General features: G+C 41.3%; 1 protein-coding gene across 3 annotated transcripts in view; it reads left to right on the top strand.

Annotated features, from left to right (window-relative positions):
- The window catches only part of LOC110965265 (WD repeat-containing protein 37), a 34,461-nt gene extending 18,279 nt beyond the window's left edge, over positions 1-16,182 (top strand). For all 3 annotated transcript variants that reach the window (XM_022214243.2, XM_051953845.1, XM_022214244.2), the window contains 9 exons: positions 2,884-3,019; positions 3,358-3,429; positions 5,519-5,563; positions 5,854-5,930; positions 6,017-6,254; positions 7,675-7,816; positions 8,354-8,488; positions 9,571-9,685; positions 12,388-16,182. In XM_022214243.2, the coding sequence (XP_022069935.2) occupies positions 2,884-3,019; positions 3,358-3,429; positions 5,519-5,563; positions 5,854-5,930; positions 6,017-6,254; positions 7,675-7,816; positions 8,354-8,488; positions 9,571-9,685; positions 12,388-12,519 (1,092 nt within the window). In that variant the 3' untranslated portion in view covers positions 12,520-16,182. The remainder of the gene's footprint in view (positions 1-2,883; positions 3,020-3,357; positions 3,430-5,518; positions 5,564-5,853; positions 5,931-6,016; positions 6,255-7,674; positions 7,817-8,353; positions 8,489-9,570; positions 9,686-12,387) is intronic.
- The last annotated feature ends 2,995 nt before the right edge of the window (positions 16,183-19,177 follow it).

Raw genomic sequence — 19,177 nt, 5'->3', positions numbered from 1 at the left:
TAACCCCCCAGTACTGATACAGGACAAATAACGTCTGCGTTTGTGTTGATACCAGACCTGGGTGGTTGGTTGTTTTAAAGCCCTCGAAGCATCAGATTGGTTCAGTTTATACCAACTAACCATCCTGTGCTGAGAGGGGCTTAAAGCAAACAGCAGTAAAGATATTTTGGTAAAACGAGCCCAGCTGGTATGAGTAACGCTGTTATCGACAGAAGCTTCTCAGCCCCGCCGTACTACAAGGACCCCTCCTCAGTTCTGCTGACCCGCTTCCTCCCTCCATCAGACCAGGGTTCCTACACAGCTCTGGACTCATCAAACCCAACCATGTCTATGCCATTGGAAAAATTAGCAAAGGCTGTGGGGAACAGGCTGAGCTTTGTAGTGTGATCCAGCTAAATGGATGCTATGAACTGAAGCCCTGGGTTACCTGACAACGTGAAAGGCCTTTACGTTTGGCTCCAAAATTCACTAATTTGAGTCAAATAAGCAAACAGTTTAACCCTCTGAACACCAAAAGGCACATTATCTGTAGGAGAACCTCCAGAATGATTCATCAGTCAGAACTGTTGGTTCTTCAACTTTCAGACGGTTCCTGAATTAATCGTGAGTTTTGGTTTCATTGGGAAAATCAACCTAATCTTATCTTAAAATCATTATGTTTCTTTCTGGTCACTGAATCCAAAGTTTTTCCAAAAATGAACAGTTTTTTCTGTATAAAGCAAAAAATTCTGCATTCCTCAGCTGTGACCTACAGCTGCATGACAGAAGTTCAGGATGTTTGACTGAACTGCAGGCAGTGTACATGCAGACGTATGGAAACATGTCAAAAATCAAACTGCAGGCAGTGTGCACATGCAGACGTATGGAAACATGTCAAAAATCAAACTGTAGGCAGTGTGTACATGCAGACGTATGGAAACATGTCAAAAATCAAACTGCAGGCAGTGTGTACATGCAGATGTATGGAAACATGTCAAAAATCAAACTGCAGGCAGTGTGTACATGCAGATGTATGGAAACATGTCAAAAATCAAACTGCAGGCAGTGTGTACATGCAGATGTATGGAAACATGTCAAAAATCAAACTGTAGGCAGTGTGTACATGCAGACATATGGAAACATGTCAAAAATCAAACTGTAGGCAGTGTGTACATGCAGACATATGGAAACATGTCAAAAATCAAACTGCAGGCAGTGTGTACATGCAGATGTATGGAAACATGTCAAAAATCAAACTGCAGGCAGTGTGTACATGCAGATGTATGGAAACATGTCAAAAATCAAACTGTAGGCAGTGTGTACATGCAGACATATGGAAACATGTCAAAAATCAAACTGTAGGCAGTGTGTACATGCAGACATATGGAAACATGTCAAAAATCAAACTGCAGGCAGTGTGTACATGCAGACATATGGAAACATGTCAAAAATCAAACTGCAGGCAGTGTGTACATGCAGACATATGGAAACATGTCAAAAATCAAACTGTAGGCAGTGTGTACATGCAGATGTATGGAAACATGTCAAAAATCAAACTGCAGGCAGTGTGTACATGCAGATGTATGGAAACATGTCAAAAATCAAACTGCAGGCAGTGTGTACATGCAGATGTATGGAAACATGTCAAAAATCAAACTGTAGGCAGTGTGTACATGCAGACGTATGGAAACATGTCAAAAATCAAACTGTAGGCAGTGTGTACATGCAGATGTATGGAAGCATGTCAAAAATCAAACTGTAGGCAGTGTGTACATGCAGATGTATGGAAACATGTCAAAAATCAAACTGCAGGCAGTGTGTACATGCAGATGTATGGAAACATGTCAAAAATCAAACTGTAGGCAGTGTGTACATGCAGACATATGGAAACATGTCAAAAATCAAACTGTAGGCAGTGTGTACATGCAGATGTATGGAAGCATGTCAAAAATCAAACTGTAGGCAGTGTGTACATGCAGATGTATGGAAACATGTCAAAAATCAAACTGCAGGCAGTGTGTACATGCAGATGTATGGAAACATGTCAAAAATCAAACTGTAGGCAGTGTGTACATGCAGACATATGGAAACATGTCAAAAATCAAACTGTAGGCAGTGTGTACATGCAGATGTATGGAAGCATGTCAAAAATCAAACTGTAGGCAGTGTGCACATGCAGATGTATGGAAGCATGTCAAAAATCAAACTGCAGGCAGTGTGTACATGCAGATGTATGGAAGCATGTCAAAAATCAAACTGTAGGCAGTGTGCACATGCAGATGTATGGAAGCATGTCAAAAATCAAACTGTAGGCAGTGTGTACATGCAGATGTATGGAAGCATGTCAAAAATCAAACTGTAGGCAGTGTGCACATGCAGATGTATGGAAGCATGTCAAAAATCAAACTGTAGGCAGTGTGCACATGCAGATGTATGGAAACATGTCAAAAATCAAACTGTAGGCAGTGTGTACATGCAGACATATGGAAACATGTCAAAAATCAAAGTGTTTATAGTACGTAGTGCTACCTTTTTTATTTCCCGGTGTTGGAACATTTGTAGGGTCTTGAAACAATGTTTAATTTGTTGATTCCAGGTTTTTGTGATTTCCTAGAATGGGGGACAGTTTTGAGTTTGTGTTTTTGGGTGGAGGACTTTATTTTGCAGTCAGAAATGATTCCACTGTAGGAAAAAATGTGACAGGAGCAAAAGAAAAGAACTAAAAATCCTCCAGAAAGTGCTGCTTGTAGTTCAGAGGGTTCAAACGGATCCTTCAGTCTTTTTCTAGTGACTATCGCTGGCTGTTTAGCCCTGCTTATACCGGTGAAGTGTAGGAACCCTGCCAGAGACACCGCTGGGATCCTCTGATGTTCAGTTTTAACGCTAGTTTGATGTCCATGTCAGATCGTGTCCAGTTTCAAAGCCACCACGTCCAGGGCGGTTTGCCAGCTGGTCAGGGAGTATGTCGGCCACAGAGACGGCCTCTGGGACCTCAGCATCACCAGGACCCAGCCCATGGTCCTCGGTACAGCGTCTGCAGGTACTTCCTCATCGCTCCTGGAATTTATCCTCAAATGTCTGTTTGCTTCCTGAACTTCTCCCTGTTTGCCCCTTTCTTGGTGTTTTGTTTTTTGTACTTTATATTGTATCTCCTGTTTATCTGTAAATCTGTTTTTTACCTTTGAGTCGGAGGATTTAACGCCTCTATTTTCTTCTTATGCACCGTCAGCCCACATTAAGTGCATTTTTCAAACCTAGATATTTGTTTTAATAATTCTATCCGACCATGCTGTCTATCAGCAGATGTAGACAGCAGTAGTAACCATCTCTGTGGTTTCTCTCGTGTCCTAATAAAATGATTCTATTCTATTCTAACAGACCACTCTGCCATGCTGTGGAGCATCGAGACGGGAAAGTGCCTCCTCAAATATATGGGCCACCAAGGATCAGGTAGAGTTGGAATTCTACAGCACATTTATCACAATAGAAGTGATTTAAATGTTCCCACCTTGGTGATGAAGGACAGAATGTTTTCTGACCAACCCTGTTGCTGCTGTGAATTTATGAAACACTGAGATTTGCTCATTTCTGCAGTATTTATAACACATGATGCTAAGAGACAGCATCTTTAACAAAGAAAACAGCAATGCCTGATTTAGATTTTCCAGCCAGATTAGTCTCCTAGTGCAGTGAAGCTCTGCTCCTGGAGCTCCTGCAACACTTATCCAGAGCTGAAAAACATAGCTGAGTTCTGTTGTGTCAGTTTTACATCCATGCAGTAACAACATCAGAAAACTGTGACAAAGACGCATAAAATGACCAAAACGAGACACAGAACAGGAAAAGCAAGACCAAAAAATGACAAACCAAGAAACAAGAATGCCACAAAGAGACAAAACCGTAACAAAGGTCGCAATAAACAACAAAAACAGGACACAAATGACACGAAACAAGAAAAATAAGACAAACACACTGTGGTACAACATGACCAAAGCAGCAATATTATCACAACGAGAAAGAAATATCACAGAGACACACAAAACTGTCTCAAAACTATAGAGAGGAGATGACAAAGACAAAGACTAGCAAAAAATAACTACAAAACAGAGATAAAACAAGAAAAAGGAAATATTAAATGACCAAAAAATACCAGTTTCACAGATCCTTCCCAGAATGACTCCTAATGTGTCCAGAGGTCCTAACATCTGTCCAAAATGACTCAAAGCTTTTCCAAAGTGACTTGAACCTTGGCCAGAATGACAACAACTTGTTAAAAATGTCTCAGAAATGATCTGAAAAGACTCGGTTTGGTCCAAAGTCTCAGAAATGGTTCAAAATGTGTCCAGATGATTCCAAACCTGTCTTAGATCAGTTCAACATTCACTAAAGTTCCAATAAAATGGTTCAAAATGGCTCCAAACCTTTCCAGTCCATGTTAGAACCAGCTGTGATCATCAGTATTATGGGATGTATCCTGGTGATCGTCAGTATTATGGGATGTATCCTGGTGATCGTCAGTATTATGGGATGTATCCTGGTGACCGTCAGTATTATGGGATGTATCCTGGTGACCATCAGTATTATGTGATGTATCCTGGTGATCGTCAGTATTATGGGATGTATCCTGGTGACCGTCAGTATTATGGGATGTATCCTAGTGACCGTCAGTATTATGGGATGTATCCTGGTGACCGTCAGTATTATGGGATGTATCCTGGTGATCATCAGTATTATGGGATGTATCCTGGTGACCGTCAGTATTATGGGATGTATCCTGGTGATCGTCAGTATTATGGGATGTATCCTGGTGATCGTCAGTATTATGGGATGTATCCTGGTGATCGTCAGTATTATGGGATGTATCCTGGTGATCGTCAGTATTATGGGATGTATCCTGGTGATCATCAGTATTATGGGATGTATCCTGGTGATCGTCAGTATTATGTGATGTATCCTGGTGATCGTCAGTATTATGGGATGTATCCTGGTGATCGTCAGTATTATGGGATGTATCCTGGTGATCGTCAGTATTATGGGATGTATCCTGGTGATCATCAGTATTATGGGATGTATCCTGGTGATCATCAGTATTATGGGATGTATCCTGGTGATCGTCAGTATTATGGGATGTATCCTGCAGACATGTTTAACACTCACATGTAGCCTCTGGTGGTAAAACATGAGTGTGGACATGTTGTCCTAAAGCACCTGTAGATCTGGTCCTGATGCTGGTATCATGGTGTCACATGTTGTAAATGTATTTATATTAACATACGTAAACATTTTTTGTAATTATGTGAATGTTTTTTTACATTCTGAAGTGTCTAGTAACCTCCTAGTTTAACAGTGAAGTAGATTTTCCAAAATGATTACAAGTGAAACTAAAATGTTTTACCGACTGGTCAAAAATACTTGGAAATGGCTGTCAGAAATATTTAATAAGTACATTGGTACATCAGTGAGTGTGCTTCATAGATACCAGTAATGTTATGTGTTAATGTTATGATGGGATGTAAAGCAGATATCCGTGTCTCCACAGTCAACTCCATCAAGTTCCACCCCACTGAGCAGATGGCTCTGACAGGTAAGCATTCACAGCATCACTACAGTTGTCTTTGTAGATTTATTTACTGTAGGAAACAACATCAGACTGGATTCTTGGTGCCTTAAAAGCTCTTCTGCTGCACATATCCATAAAAAGATGACCCAGAGCTGTAAAACCTCCTGTAGCAAGATGATGGAGTGGATGTTAGTGTTGTAAATGTCTTCTGTTGCTGGTTGTGTGGACAGAAATGGATCGATCTTTGCTCACTGTGTCCTGAAACATGGCTCCATTCAAACGTGTCTTTTTTTGACTCGTTCTGTGTCCTGCAGCCTCAGGAGATCAGACGGCTCACATCTGGAGATACATGGTCCAGCTGCCCACTCCACAGCCGGTTGCTGACATCAGCGTGAGTGACCAGCTTCAGTTTCTGATGGTTTGTTGTTGGTACGCTTTCCGTCTCTGAGGCTGAAAGTCCTTCATGTGTGGCAGCAGCAGACGCCCTGTGAAGACGACGTGGACTTCTCAGACAAAGACGAGGCCGACGGCGAGGCGGAGGGCCCCAACGACTGCCCCTCCATCCGGGTGGCCACCACGGCGCTCCGCAGCCATCAGGGCGTGGTGATCGCTGCTGATTGGCTGGTGGGGGGTAAACAGGTTGTGACGGCGTCGTGGGACCGAGCTGCCAATTTGTACGACGTGGAGACTTCAGAGCTGGTCCACTCACTGACTGGTAAGAAGGAGAGAATGCTACGATAAGTCTGTAGACTCCACAGTCTGTGTTATTTCATAAACAATACTCAATAAAACTGATTTATTTATTGTTTATTAACAAGTAACAGCATATGGAGCGATAGGAGTGCCAAATCAAAATATAAATAAATAAATAAATAAATGTGGAAATATAAAGAGAAATAAATAATTAAATAAATAAAAAGGAAAATTTTGTCTTTGCTTTTACCTTTTCTGTTTTTTCCTTTTATTTATTTATTTATTTATTTCTCTTTATATTTCCACATTTATTTATTTATTTATTTATTTCTCTTTATATTTCCACATTTATTTATTTAATTATTTATTTCTCTTTATATTTCCACATTTATTTATTTATTTATTTATTTATATTTTGATTTGGCACTCCTATCGCTCCATAACAGCACAGAAGGGTAAATGTTTTAAATAAACATGTAACTATAAAAACAAACAAAGGTTTTTTTAACAACATGTCCTCTGAGGTTGTGTTGTTGCAAATTGGGACACAACAGTTTTCATTTTCACCACAAATGTGTATCGATTCTAAACATCAGTCAGTCTGTTGTTCGTTGCTTTCAGTGTCTGTTAAACACACATCAGTCGATAGAAGGCTTATTTCCACTTTTGTGTATCGATTGTACAGAAATGTAAAAAGGATTATTTGGAATTTTACAAAGAGCTCTCTGTAGGAACAATCTCTTACCGACAGTTTAGTCCATCAGCACAGTCCTTCTGTAGGCAGCAGTAACTGTTACTAACAGTGTGCCGTAGTCAGACCTGTTAGAGGATTAGTGCTGTAGAATGGTCTGCTGCACCTCATTATCAGTCTTCTGTCAATCACTCCATCTGACACCATGACGTTTTTTTAGAATATTTTCAGCTGGACGGTCTGAAAGATAAATGCTGGAAAGTTCTCATTTAATTAGACGTGTACGTATGAAAAGAAACAAAGGATTTTTACAAATGTCACAGAGTTTGTGTGCTTGAATACTTTGACACAAAACTTTTGATTTTCACTGCAGATGTGTATCGATTGTAAGCATCTATCAGTGTGTGTTCTTAGTTATGTCCTGTAATATTATCCAGCCTGATAAACACAGACCTGTCTACCCAGCACCGTGTTACTGATGCAGAATGGTCTTTATCGTTCTTCCAGAAGAGTCATTCCATCCCATTCCATCCCAAATCAGCACGTTTGAACAACAATATCTCAGGAACTATTAAAGATAAAATTCCTTCAGTTATTTCTCTTCATTGATTTAGAATCTTTGATTATTGGACAAGTAGACCAATAATCTGTGAGTTGAAATGTGAGAACACAAACTGACTCCGTCTCATCTTTGAGCTCTGGGTGAGGGTTGAGCTGACTGCAGCTTCTCTCTGATGCTGTCTGTGTTCAGGCCATGACCAGGAGCTGACCCACTGCTGCACCCATCCCACCCAGCGCCTGGTGGTCACCTCGTCCAGAGACACCACCTTCAGGCTGTGGGACTTCAGAGACCCGTCCATCCACTCCGTCAACGTCTTCCAGGGACACACAGAGTCAGTCTTCTCCATCCTTCACACACCCATACAAACAATACAAACACACGGAAATAATGTTTCTTTTTTTATACATATAGAGTACAGTACAGAAGCATACTACATATGTAGTACAATACAGGTATGTTAAAATAAAAGTAAAGCCATGGGAACCCCACATGTATTTAGTTGTTGATGCAGAAATCCCATAAATCTGTTTTTATGTTTGCTCTGTTTAAACTGCCGCTGATAGAACACAAATAAAAAACCTGATCAGTTTATTGATTACAGAGAATATTCAATCAGTAACTTTAGTTTCTTTGATTTGGTTCAAATGAAAGAGATTTCCTTCATGAGGAGACGGGGTCAGACCCACATGCACTTCAACATCCTGTTTGAATATGTGAGCTCTGATAGTTTCATTGTGCAGCGGTCTGTAATCAATCAGCTCCATTGATCGGTAAAATGAATATATGAACAGACGTTTAACAGTTTTCTAGCAGCGTTCCTGTCTGACATTTCCAGAAGCAGCTTTTTAAATGTTTAAACTCTGTGCAGCACGGTGACGTCTGCTGTGTTCACGGTCGGAGACAACGTGGTTTCTGGGAGCGACGATCGAACCGTCAAAGTGTGGGACCTGAAGAACATGAGGTCGCCCATAGCAACCATCCGAACCGACTCCGCTGTCAACAGGTGAGTTCACCTGCCGACAGGTGAGACACCGACGGCACCAGTCAGCAAGACGTAGTCACTGTTCCAAGGAATGACGGAGTTATGTGATTATGTCTGTCTGTCTGTCTGTCTGTCTGTCTGTCTGTCTGTCTGTCTGTCTGTCTGTCTGTCTGTCTGTCTGTCTGTCTGTCTGTCTGTCTGTCTGTCTGTCTCTCTGTCTCTCTGTCTCTCTGTCTCTCTGTCTCTCTGTCTCTCTGTCTGTCTCTGTCTCTCTGTCTCTCTGTCTCTCTGTCTGTCTCTGTCTCTCTGTCTCTCTGTCTCTCTGTCTGTCTCTGTCTCTCTGTCTCTCTGTCTCTCTGTCTGTCTGTCTGTCTGTCTGTCTGTCAGTCACATCACTCAAAAACAGACAAACAGATTTGCATGAAATTTTCCTTGAAGGTCAGAAATGACTCAAGGACCACCTGATTAGATTCTGGCAGTGATGCAGCTCATAGTCTGGATCCATCGATTTGTTGAAGATTTTTGTATCACTGCCAGAGAGCGGCACGGCGTCACTGTAACCATGACAACCAGTGAACACGACATCAGCTGATTGTGATCCTACTACAAATCCACCACTGATCAGGACTCATCCATCGGTAATGACAGATGGAATGAGCAGCCTTGGAGGAGTACTGCTCTCTGACTGCTTTTCTTCTTTATTGTTACATCGTTTACACGGTTCATGATCTCAAAGCCATTAAAAATATTCATGATTATCGCAGTAGGGATCGACTGATACGGCTTTTTTCAAGCCTAATATTGATTATTGGTAATCCAGGAAGACCAATAGCCAATATTTGGAACCAGTTTACTTTATATATCAGCAGCATGTGATCGTAGGGAACCTGTCATTCATACCTCAGCTCCTTGATTAATAAGGATCACTATCACTGAATGTGTACGCTGATGACATCAGAGCATCACGTGATGCTGTGAAATCAGCTGATTTGTGGAGATGGTCGTGCTTCCTGTTGAGTTTTGCAGGTTGTCAAAGTACACAGTGAGCCTTTCGGTGTTAGCATTAGCCTAGCACCCTAAGCTCCTCTGCTCTTTCTGTTCAGGATCAGCGTCTCGGTGAACCAGAAGATCATCGCCCTTCCTCACGACAATCGGCAGGTCCGGCTGTTCGACATGTCCGGAGTCCGACTGGCTCGACTCCCACGGAGCAACAGACAGGTCAGTGTGGGGTTCAACCCTTAGAGATTATTCTGGACTAAATATCCTTAAAAAACCGTTAATAGGACAAACTGAGCAGCATATCTACACATTTATCTTCACAATGCATCGGACCTGGGAGGCCATTTTCAGAGTGTAATATCTCCAGAAATAAAACTCCCACAAACAAGAAATATGGTGAGAACACAGACAGAATAGAATCCAGCAGAGGACAAACTTTTAATTATTGGTCCTGGAAAATGGGGAGAAAAAAAACTGTCCAGGCTGATCTAGTGGCTCCATAAAGTTCCTGTAAGTGTATATCTATGGATGGATCCATGTTTCTACTAGAATCCAGTCTTTGGTCCACATTTCTCCAACTATTGGGGCTCCAACATCAGTAGAATCTGATGGTTAAAGTTTGACCAGACAAGGTTCCAGTTTTTAGATGTTTAGACTAAATGTTGATGTGGACTCATTGGTAGGAACCAGAACCAGGAGTTCATAGAGGTCTAGATGGTCATAGAGGTCTAGGTGTTCATAGAGGCCTAGATGTTCATAGAGGTCTAGATGTTCATAGAGGTCTAGGTGTTCATAGAGGCCTAGATGTTCATAGAGGTCTAAGTGTTCATAGAGGTCTAAGTGTTCATAGAGGTCCAGATGTTCATAGAGGTCTCGATGTTCATGGAGGTTTAGATGTTCATAGAGGTCTGGATGTTCATGGAGGTCTGGATGTTCATGGAGGTCTGGATGTTCATGGAGGTCTAGATGTTCATGGAGGTCTAGATGTTCATGGAGGTCTAGATGTTCATAGAGGTCTAGATGTTCATGGAGGTTTAGATGTTTATAGAGGTCTAGGTGTTCATAGAGGTCTAAGTGTTCATAGAGGTCCAGATGTTCATGGAGGTTTAGATGTTCATAGAGGTCCAGATGTTCATAGAGGTCTAGATGTTCATAGAGGTCTGGATGTTCATGGAGGTCTGGATGTTCATGGAGGTCTGGATGTTCATGGAGGTCTAGATGTTCATAGAGGTCTAGATGTTCATGGAGGTCTAGATGTTCATGGAGGTCTAGATGTTCATGGAGGTTTAGATGTTCATAGAGGTCTAGGTGTTCATAGAGGTCTAGGTGTTCATAGAGGTCTAGATGTTCATGGAGGTCTAGATGTTCATGGAGGTCTAGATGTTCATGGAGGTTTAGATGTTCATAGAGGTCTAGGTGTTCATAGAGGTCTAGGTGTTCATAGAGGTCCAGATGTTCATGGAGGTCTAGATGTTCATAGAGGTCTAGATGTTCATGGAGGTTTAGATGTTCATAGAGGTCTAGGTGTTCATAGAGGTCTAGGTGTTCATAGAGGTCTAAGTGTTCATAGAGGTCCAGATGTTCATGGAGGTCTAGATGTTCATGGAGGTCTAGATGTTCATGGAGGTCTAGATGTTCATAGAGGTCTAGATGTTCATGGAGGTCTAGATGTTCATGGAGGTCTGGATGTTCATGGAGGTCTAGATGTTCATAGAGGTCTAGGTGTTCATGGAGGTCTAGATGTTCATGGAGGTCTAGATGTTCATGGAGGTCTAGATGTTCATGGAGGTCCAGATGTTCATGGAGGTCTAGATGTTCATAGAGGTCCAGATGTTCATGGAGGTCCAGATGTTCATAGAGGTCTAGGTGTTCATGGAGGTCTAGATGTTCATGGAGGTCTAGATGTTCATGGAGGTCTAGATGTTCATGGAGGTCTAGATGTTCATAGAGGTCTAGGTGTTCATGGAGGTCTAGATGTTCATGGAGGTCTAGATGTTCATGGAGGTCTAGATGTTCATAGAGGTCCAGATGTTCATGGAGGTCCAGATGTTCATGGAGGTCTAGATGTTCATGGAGGTCTAGGTGTTCATAGAGGTCTAGGTGTTCATAGAGGTCTAGGTGTTCATAGAGGTCTAAGTGTTCATAGAGGTCCAGATGTTCATGGAGGTTTAGCTGTTCATGGAGGTCTAGATGTTCATGGAGGTCTAGATGTTCATAGAGGTCCAGATGTTCATGGAGGTCCAGATGTTCATAGAGGTCCAGATGTTCAGAGAGGTCCAGGTGTTCATAGAGGTCTAAGTGTTCATAGAGGTCCAGATGTTCATAGAGGTCTAGGTGTTCATAGAGGTCTAAGTGTTCATAGAGGTCTAAGTGTTCATAGAGGTCTAAGTGTTCATAGAGGTCCAGATGTTCATAGAGGTCCAGGTGTTCATAGAGGTCTAGGTGTTCATGGAGGTCTAGGTGTTGGTGGTAGATGAGCAGAGTTACAAACAGCTTCATGTTGATTCATGTGGATATTCAACAACATGACCAAAGTCTGTGTTTTAGTAGAAATATGGATCCATCACATATAAATACATTTAGATCAACTTTCTAGAATCACAATTCCAACCTTGATTGAACACTCTTTCCATTTTAAAGGCTAATAGACATTTAGCCTCTCCTGGAGCTTAATCACTCTGATCTGATGAAACTATTCTGTCTGTTCTCGCCACATTTCAAGGCTGTGAGAGTTTGATTTCTGGACTTATGGAACTTTTAAATGACTTCACATGCTTTTAGAGAGTGAAAATACAAAAAAATTATAGTTTGAAATTCTCAAAATTCCACCAGAATATTTCACAGAAGTGAGTTTTGGGTCTAAAACGGCACAAGTTAAATCTGAGTAAAACCCGACATTGACCCGGCTGCGGTGTTTCCAGGGTCACCGGCGGATGGTTTGCTGCTCCGCCTGGTGTGAGGAGAACTCCACCTGCAACCTGTTCACCTGTGGCTTCGACCGGCAGGCCATCGGCTGGAACATCAACATCCCCGTCCTGCTGCAGGAGAAATGACGTCCTCACACCGCCACCTTCCAGAGAAACTCTGGTCTGTCTGGAGGATCAGGCCCTCAGGTTTAAAAGGCGGCTGTAAAAAGTTTGACGACACACACTGACTTTTAGCAGCTGTCTTTTGAGCCTGCGGAGGGTTCGTTTGTCACTCGATGGTTCCTGAGATCAGGAAGTAGAAGAAGGAGTCACCGTCTGCTGCGTCTGTCGCTCTCTAAACCACCACCGGTAGTCACTAAGCACACTTTTGTGTTTCTGTCATGGAGGAAAAAAAAGCACAGAGACAGAACTGAAGATGTTGTTTTACCGAAAACAAACCACATTTTACTGATGCTAAAGAATTAGAGAAAAAGTTCTGCACGTTCTGCTTGATGCTGATTGAAGCTGCAAAACTGCACATCTGGTTCATAAACTGCACATCTGGTTCATAAACTGCACATCTGGTTCATAAACTGCACATCTGGTTCATAAACTACACATCTGGTTCATAAACTACACATCTGGTTCATGTTTCAACAAAGCCACCACTTCCATGCGGTCTCCTCTGGTTGGTTTGTGGAGTTCAGCTGTCTGTGGTTCACTTCCTTTTCTCTCTGATTTCTAAACATTGAGCAGTTTTCTGCTGCAGGACGTTCAGGTTTGAACCTCTATGAGTTCCGTCCCTGTAGACCCTGTTTCAGGGGAGAGAAGAGTTCCTACTCCACAGGAGGAACTTGTGCGTCCCTGTAAACGTCTGCGTGAGTCTGATTGGTTGAACTCAGAGAGGACAAACATGGAAGGCTTTACTGTAAAACAGAACAGATAGCTGGAGGTTGGGTAGCTCCTGGTTGTCGTCGTTTTGGTTCAGTCTGACTGGACGTCACGATGGAAGCAGAAAAGTTAATTTTATAAATGTTAACTCTCTCCAGTTCCCTGTTGATGCGAAATAAAAGCTGAAGAAAGAGAATTAGAACCGTTTTCTGCATCCAGAAATAACATTTCTAAACTGTTAGTCCAGCGTTAAACTGAACTTTAACTTCTCAAAGTTTTTCGTCTCTTCGGCACCTGAGAGTCTGTAACATCCATGATACTGAACAAACTAATGGTCCTATCAGAGTCGCTGTTCTTTTGTGTTGACAGATAATCACATTTTAGACGGAGGCTTTGCTCTGGTTAGTCACAGCTCTGATCTGCAGACGGGCCTTTTGAAAAGCAACGATTCCTGTTCCAGTTTCTGTTTTAGCTGCAGTAAAAATAAGGTTTGCTGGACCTGTTGACACATGAACTGAAGGAGTTTAGTGTTTGTGTTGTGTTTAAAGAAGATCGTCCACAGATAATGATCACCTCCACACGAACAGAAAAGAGACGAAACATGGAGACCGTTGTAGAAGTGTTACGGCGTCTGGAGGTTTGCAGACAAAAATCAAATCACACGTTTTTATTAAGCATGTTTTAAAACCAGTTGATCAAAGAAAAGAAAACAGGATAAAAACTTTAAAATTAGGTTGTAAAGTAAAATAAAATGTCCTCACATTGTAGAGCAGTTTCTGCTCCATCATCTCTGATTTTTATTTCAGAAAATATGGATGTTTATGAAGATATCTGCCACGTTTTAGTTTGACTGTCCGTTGACTCACATTCAGCAGGTTGTTTGAACAATTAGATAAAAACAAAAAACCTGAAAATGTTTGTCTTGTTTCTCATCATGTCACTGGTTCAGAATAAATATTTAGATTTTTGTTTCTGTGACCTGCAGCTACATGTGCTTCAGAAAATAAATATCGGTATTCAGAGGTTAGAGGTTATTGTCCAACATTACAGATTCTGCATCAGTGACACGATGAGAAACAGCAGAGAAAGGTTCATGTTCTTACCTTCAATAGCTCCTCACATATTTAATGTATCTGTTAAAAAGTGTCAGATACCATTTTAGGTGAAAGAAGAAGTTTGGTTGATCAGAGGATCTCTGATTGGCTGAGATGGAAAAAATATGTGCAAAAAAAGAAACCATGAAAGAAGTTAATATAAAATACTAAAAGACAAAAACAGAGCTTCTGAAGTCAGATAAATATAAAGTTCTTCACTGTTCACTAAGTAAGCTTCATGGTGTAATGAATAAAAAAGGCTGAAGACGAGCTTCAGGAAGCGTAGAGGCGTGTCAATCCTGCTGTCATATGATTGTAAAAGAGACTTTTTCTCGTTTTTCGCGGCGCCCTTTAGTCCTTGGTGTTGTGGGGATTCTGTCTTTGTCCCGTTTGTTCCGGTATCTTAAAAACCAAACTTGGGTTGTAGCTGTGAGGAGCGTTTTCCTGCTTAGCTTTCCCAGCGTTCCCACTGCCACCAGCACAGCGGGACGCTCCGTAGTGTTCGCTGATGTAAAGACAGTAAACAAGCACAGCTGGTTTCACGCCGTTAGCCTGCTTTAGTGGAGCGTTCGCTGGCTTGTATTAAAGTGTACGTTTGTGTACACGCACAGCTTCTACGTATGTGTTTGTGGTCACACTTTACTGCTGCCTTTAGCAAACCTGAAAATAAAAAAAACAAGTAAAGATGATTAGAGGCCGGTCAGAGGGCGAAGCGTTGGCCTGCTCTAACACTTGTACCATATAAATGTAATATATGTGAAGAACGTGTGGCTGCAGCGGTTTTATTAGCATTTATAACTGGATGACATGTTGTTTTGTGTTCAACCACTTTCTGGCTTCGTGATGGATGTCATCAGTTTTTACGTCCACATAGAGCTGGGCTCATCTTCTCATTTATTCCAGGGACCAAAAATCCAAACTTCTTCTTCTGTTTTAAAATTACCGGAAGTAATTAATATTCTGTGTGTGGTTTGTTGTTTTCAGTATTTATATTTAAAAACATTTTACAGAACCATTAGGATCTGCAGGAGAACAGAGGTTTAGATGGTGTAACTGAACTCCTTAAAATCTGAAAGAAAGTTCCCTCAGACCTCCTCAGAACATCTGGTTCTTCATCTCCAGCAGCTTCATCACTGATCAGAGTTCTACCTTCATACTGGAATATTTCAGAGTTCCATAGAGGTGGTCCACATTTATCACCTTTTAATGGACTTTTTCCATCATTTCTGAGCCTCAGAACTTCATCAGTCCAGCAGATAGAACCATGACATTTAGGAGGAGAAACATCTGAGTTCTGGTAGAAACTGACACCAGATCAGTTTAAATCCATCCAGGATCTGTCTGAACACTGGATCTGGTTTCTGTTCATTTCCTCTGTAGCCAACTGTGATCATCAGTATTATGGGATGTATCCTGGTGACCATCAGTATTATGGGATGGATCGTAGTTTTACAAAGAAAGACCTAAACGCGTCTTTTATTTTGAAACCCTGGTCTAAATGAGAAGACGTCTGGTTTGTGTGAATGTTTGCTCTTTGTCTCCTTCTGAAGCAGCTTTCTCTGCCCTCCACTGCGTTTTCTACCAACACTGAGCCGCTCTGTTCATGATCCACCGGTTTCTAGTGAATGTTCTGGTCGTGGCTGAGCGTCTGAAGCCTGTCGGTCTGTGGCTCCGTGGTGTTATCGGTGCTTTGTGTGGTCGATGTAGAGCAAACAGCTCCGTTCTCCCAAAACAGAAAACTCCACCACAGTTTGGTGGATCATCGCTGTAACGAGGAACAGACGAGGGCTTGTGGAATTCAAATAAACCACTTGTGCTGTTTGGACATTTGTTCTTGGCTCGTTCTTCAGTTTGTTTGGCAACGCTGAAATATTCTCACACATTTAACTCTTCTGATCCAGGTGAAGCAGGTTTATCTCAGGAATAATTCTGGATATTTAAGCAGAGTTCAGGTTGGACGAGGCGACTTTTACTGACTTATTTTATCAAACACGTCCACCCCCTACAGAAACCCTCTATTTCTACATATTTGTCTCAACAGTGTTTCAGATCATCACACTAATTTACAAAGATAACCCAGGAACACAAAATGCAGTTTATAGGTCATTTTATTCATTTAAGTTTAGTTTCCGGCCCGTCTTGCTCAACGTGAAAAGAGATTCTCCCCATTGGACTGAGAGCATCCTTAATATGTGAACCACAATCACCTGTTTGTCAGTTCAGAAGATCATTTTATTCATCAAGAAATCTGCATTTTGGTGTAAAGACAGTAAAGTCCTTTTTATTTTTATGTGAAACTTCTACAACTTGTAGCTTCGTTTTAGTTTCCTACCAATGAGTCCACGTCATCATTTAGTCTAAACATCTAAAAACTGGAACCTTGTCTGGTCAAACTTTAACCATCAGGTTCTACTGATGTTAGAGCCTCAACAGTTGGAGAAATGTGGACCAGAGACTGGATTCTAGTAGAAACATGGATCCATCCATAGATATACACTGACAGGAACTTTATAGAGACACTAGACCAGCCTGGATTGGACATTTTAATATTAGACAAAGATAATCCAAGAAAACACAGAATGCAGTTTGTAAATGATTTTATTCATTGAAGGATAATTTCTGTCCAGCCCATCTTGCCCTGTGTGGTAAAGTAACCGCCCCCTGAGCTACCAAACCACCCAGCTCATTTGGAAGTGGTTTCATTTTCACCATCAACACCCAAATATGATTCCTGCCGGCTCAAAAAGAACTGAATTAAAGTTTAGGAGTCAAAGTCTGAACTGAAATCTAACTGGGATGCTGTGGAAGGACCTTAAAAGTTCAGCTGATGATCTAAAACTGTCTAATGTGACCAAATTAAAACTGTTCTGCAGAGAAGAGAGGACCAGCGTTCCTCCATGGATGTAGAAGATGATTAGCCTAGCCGCGCTAGACAACCCACGGCAACAAATTTAATTCTCTGCCAGGGTCGACAACAAAACAACAACAGTCGTTGAGCTCCATTAGCACCGACTCTGAATAATCTTTCTGTTAACATGTCTAATATACTTGAGCTTCACCCATTGACTGTATAAATAAGGCTTCATCGAACTACCGCATCCTCTGATTGGCGCTCTAGGAGCCTATTCGTTGCGCTGATTGGTTGTATACCTACCCAATTGCTGCAGAGTGATTTGATAGTCAACCTTTTAGCCCACCTCCCTCCCTGTCCAGCATGCCTAGACCCTTGTGTCTTCAGAACATGGGTCTAGCACGGCTAGGCTAGAAGATGATCACAGCTGGAACAAACATTTAACTGCTGCTGATAAACCAGTTAATGGGTTCAGGGGGTAAATCTGTGTTTTGTGATTTATTTCTGTCTAATGTTTAATAAATATAAATATTAGTTTGATCATCTGGAACAATTAATTGTGATAAATGTGTAAAAAGTAGAAGTTTTCTGTTAAGACTTTTCATAAAGTGCTCTACTTTATTTCCCTCCTCCACAGACTTACTGGTTCTGACTGGACACAGAAAACACCGTCTGACACAAATAGGATCATTTATTAGCAGTGATTGATCGTAGAACACGTCCATCCTGCAGAAATATCACCAGCAGCTGAAGCTCTCATCCACTGACATAAACACAGAGACGCACAGGAAACAAATCTTTGGGATATCTGCAGTTAAATTAACTATTTAAAGATGAGAGGAAAACACAAAACAACACAAGTCAGACCAACACTATACGTCTTGTAACGCCACCGTCTCCCACTAGGGGGCAGCAGCACGTCACCGTCCTGAGCCTCAGATTCACAAAACACATGAAGGAGAAAAGGCTTGAACATAATCAGAGACAAACATAAAGGGGACACGTTGACTGAAATCAAACAACAAAAGAAAATGCGTTGGTTCATTTGGGTCTGGTTATGAGGACAGGAGCAGCTTTTAGTGTCTGGTTTGTTCCAACATCTGCAGAGGGAAGGTTTGGTTTAAGAGCTGAGGGGATGGAGGTATAAAGATAAAATGAAACCTTCCTTCTTATGGTTCATTAACGGATCAGACGTGTTTCTAAAGCTCCTTTAATCTCATGCTGCTGTTACAAACAGAAAGGGAACGGAATCTTTAGTTCTTGTGGTTTTTACTCGTCCAGACGTCTGACCACAAACAGTTCTATTCTTTAGCTTTTGAAATCACTGAGTGTATTGTTCTTTGTTAGGAATTTGATGTTTGTCTGCAGTTTGTTGACCTCTACTGCATGTTTTATGTCTTCTTAAAGTAGTTTCTGATTATGAGGCTGATTATTGGTCCACAGCTCACATTTTGAACTGTACCGTCGTTTCTTTGCCCTTTGAAGCCAAAAATATAATATTTAGTTAAAATCTAAGACTTTAATGTCTCATATTAACATAAACACAATGACCTGTCAGTTCAAAAGATCATTTTATACATAAAGAAATCTGCATTTTGGTGTAAAGACAGTAAAGTCCTTTTTATTTTTATGTGAAACTTCTACAACTTGTAGCTTCATTTTAGGTTCCTACCAATGAGTCCACATCAACATTTAGTCTGAACATCTAAAAACTGGAACCTTGTCTGGTCTAACTTTAACCATCAGATTCCACTGATGTTAGAGCCTCAACAGTTGAAGAAATGTGGACCAGAGACAGTATTTTAGTAGAAATATGGATCCATCCAGATATAAACACTTAGAGGAACGTTATGGAGACACCAGACCAGCCTGGATGCTGCATTTTTGTACTTTTCTCCATGTTCAAGGACCCATAATAAACTGTTTGGTCTGCTGGATCCATTCAAGCGTTCTGATCTGATGAAACTAT

The sequence above is a fragment of the Acanthochromis polyacanthus genome, chromosome 9, assembly GCF_021347895.1.
Source record: "Acanthochromis polyacanthus isolate Apoly-LR-REF ecotype Palm Island chromosome 9, KAUST_Apoly_ChrSc, whole genome shotgun sequence".
In the NCBI taxonomy this organism is placed as follows: domain Eukaryota; kingdom Metazoa; phylum Chordata; class Actinopteri; family Pomacentridae; genus Acanthochromis; species Acanthochromis polyacanthus.
Note: the sequence above shows the minus strand (reverse complement) of the source record. Positions and strands in the feature narration are given on the sequence as shown.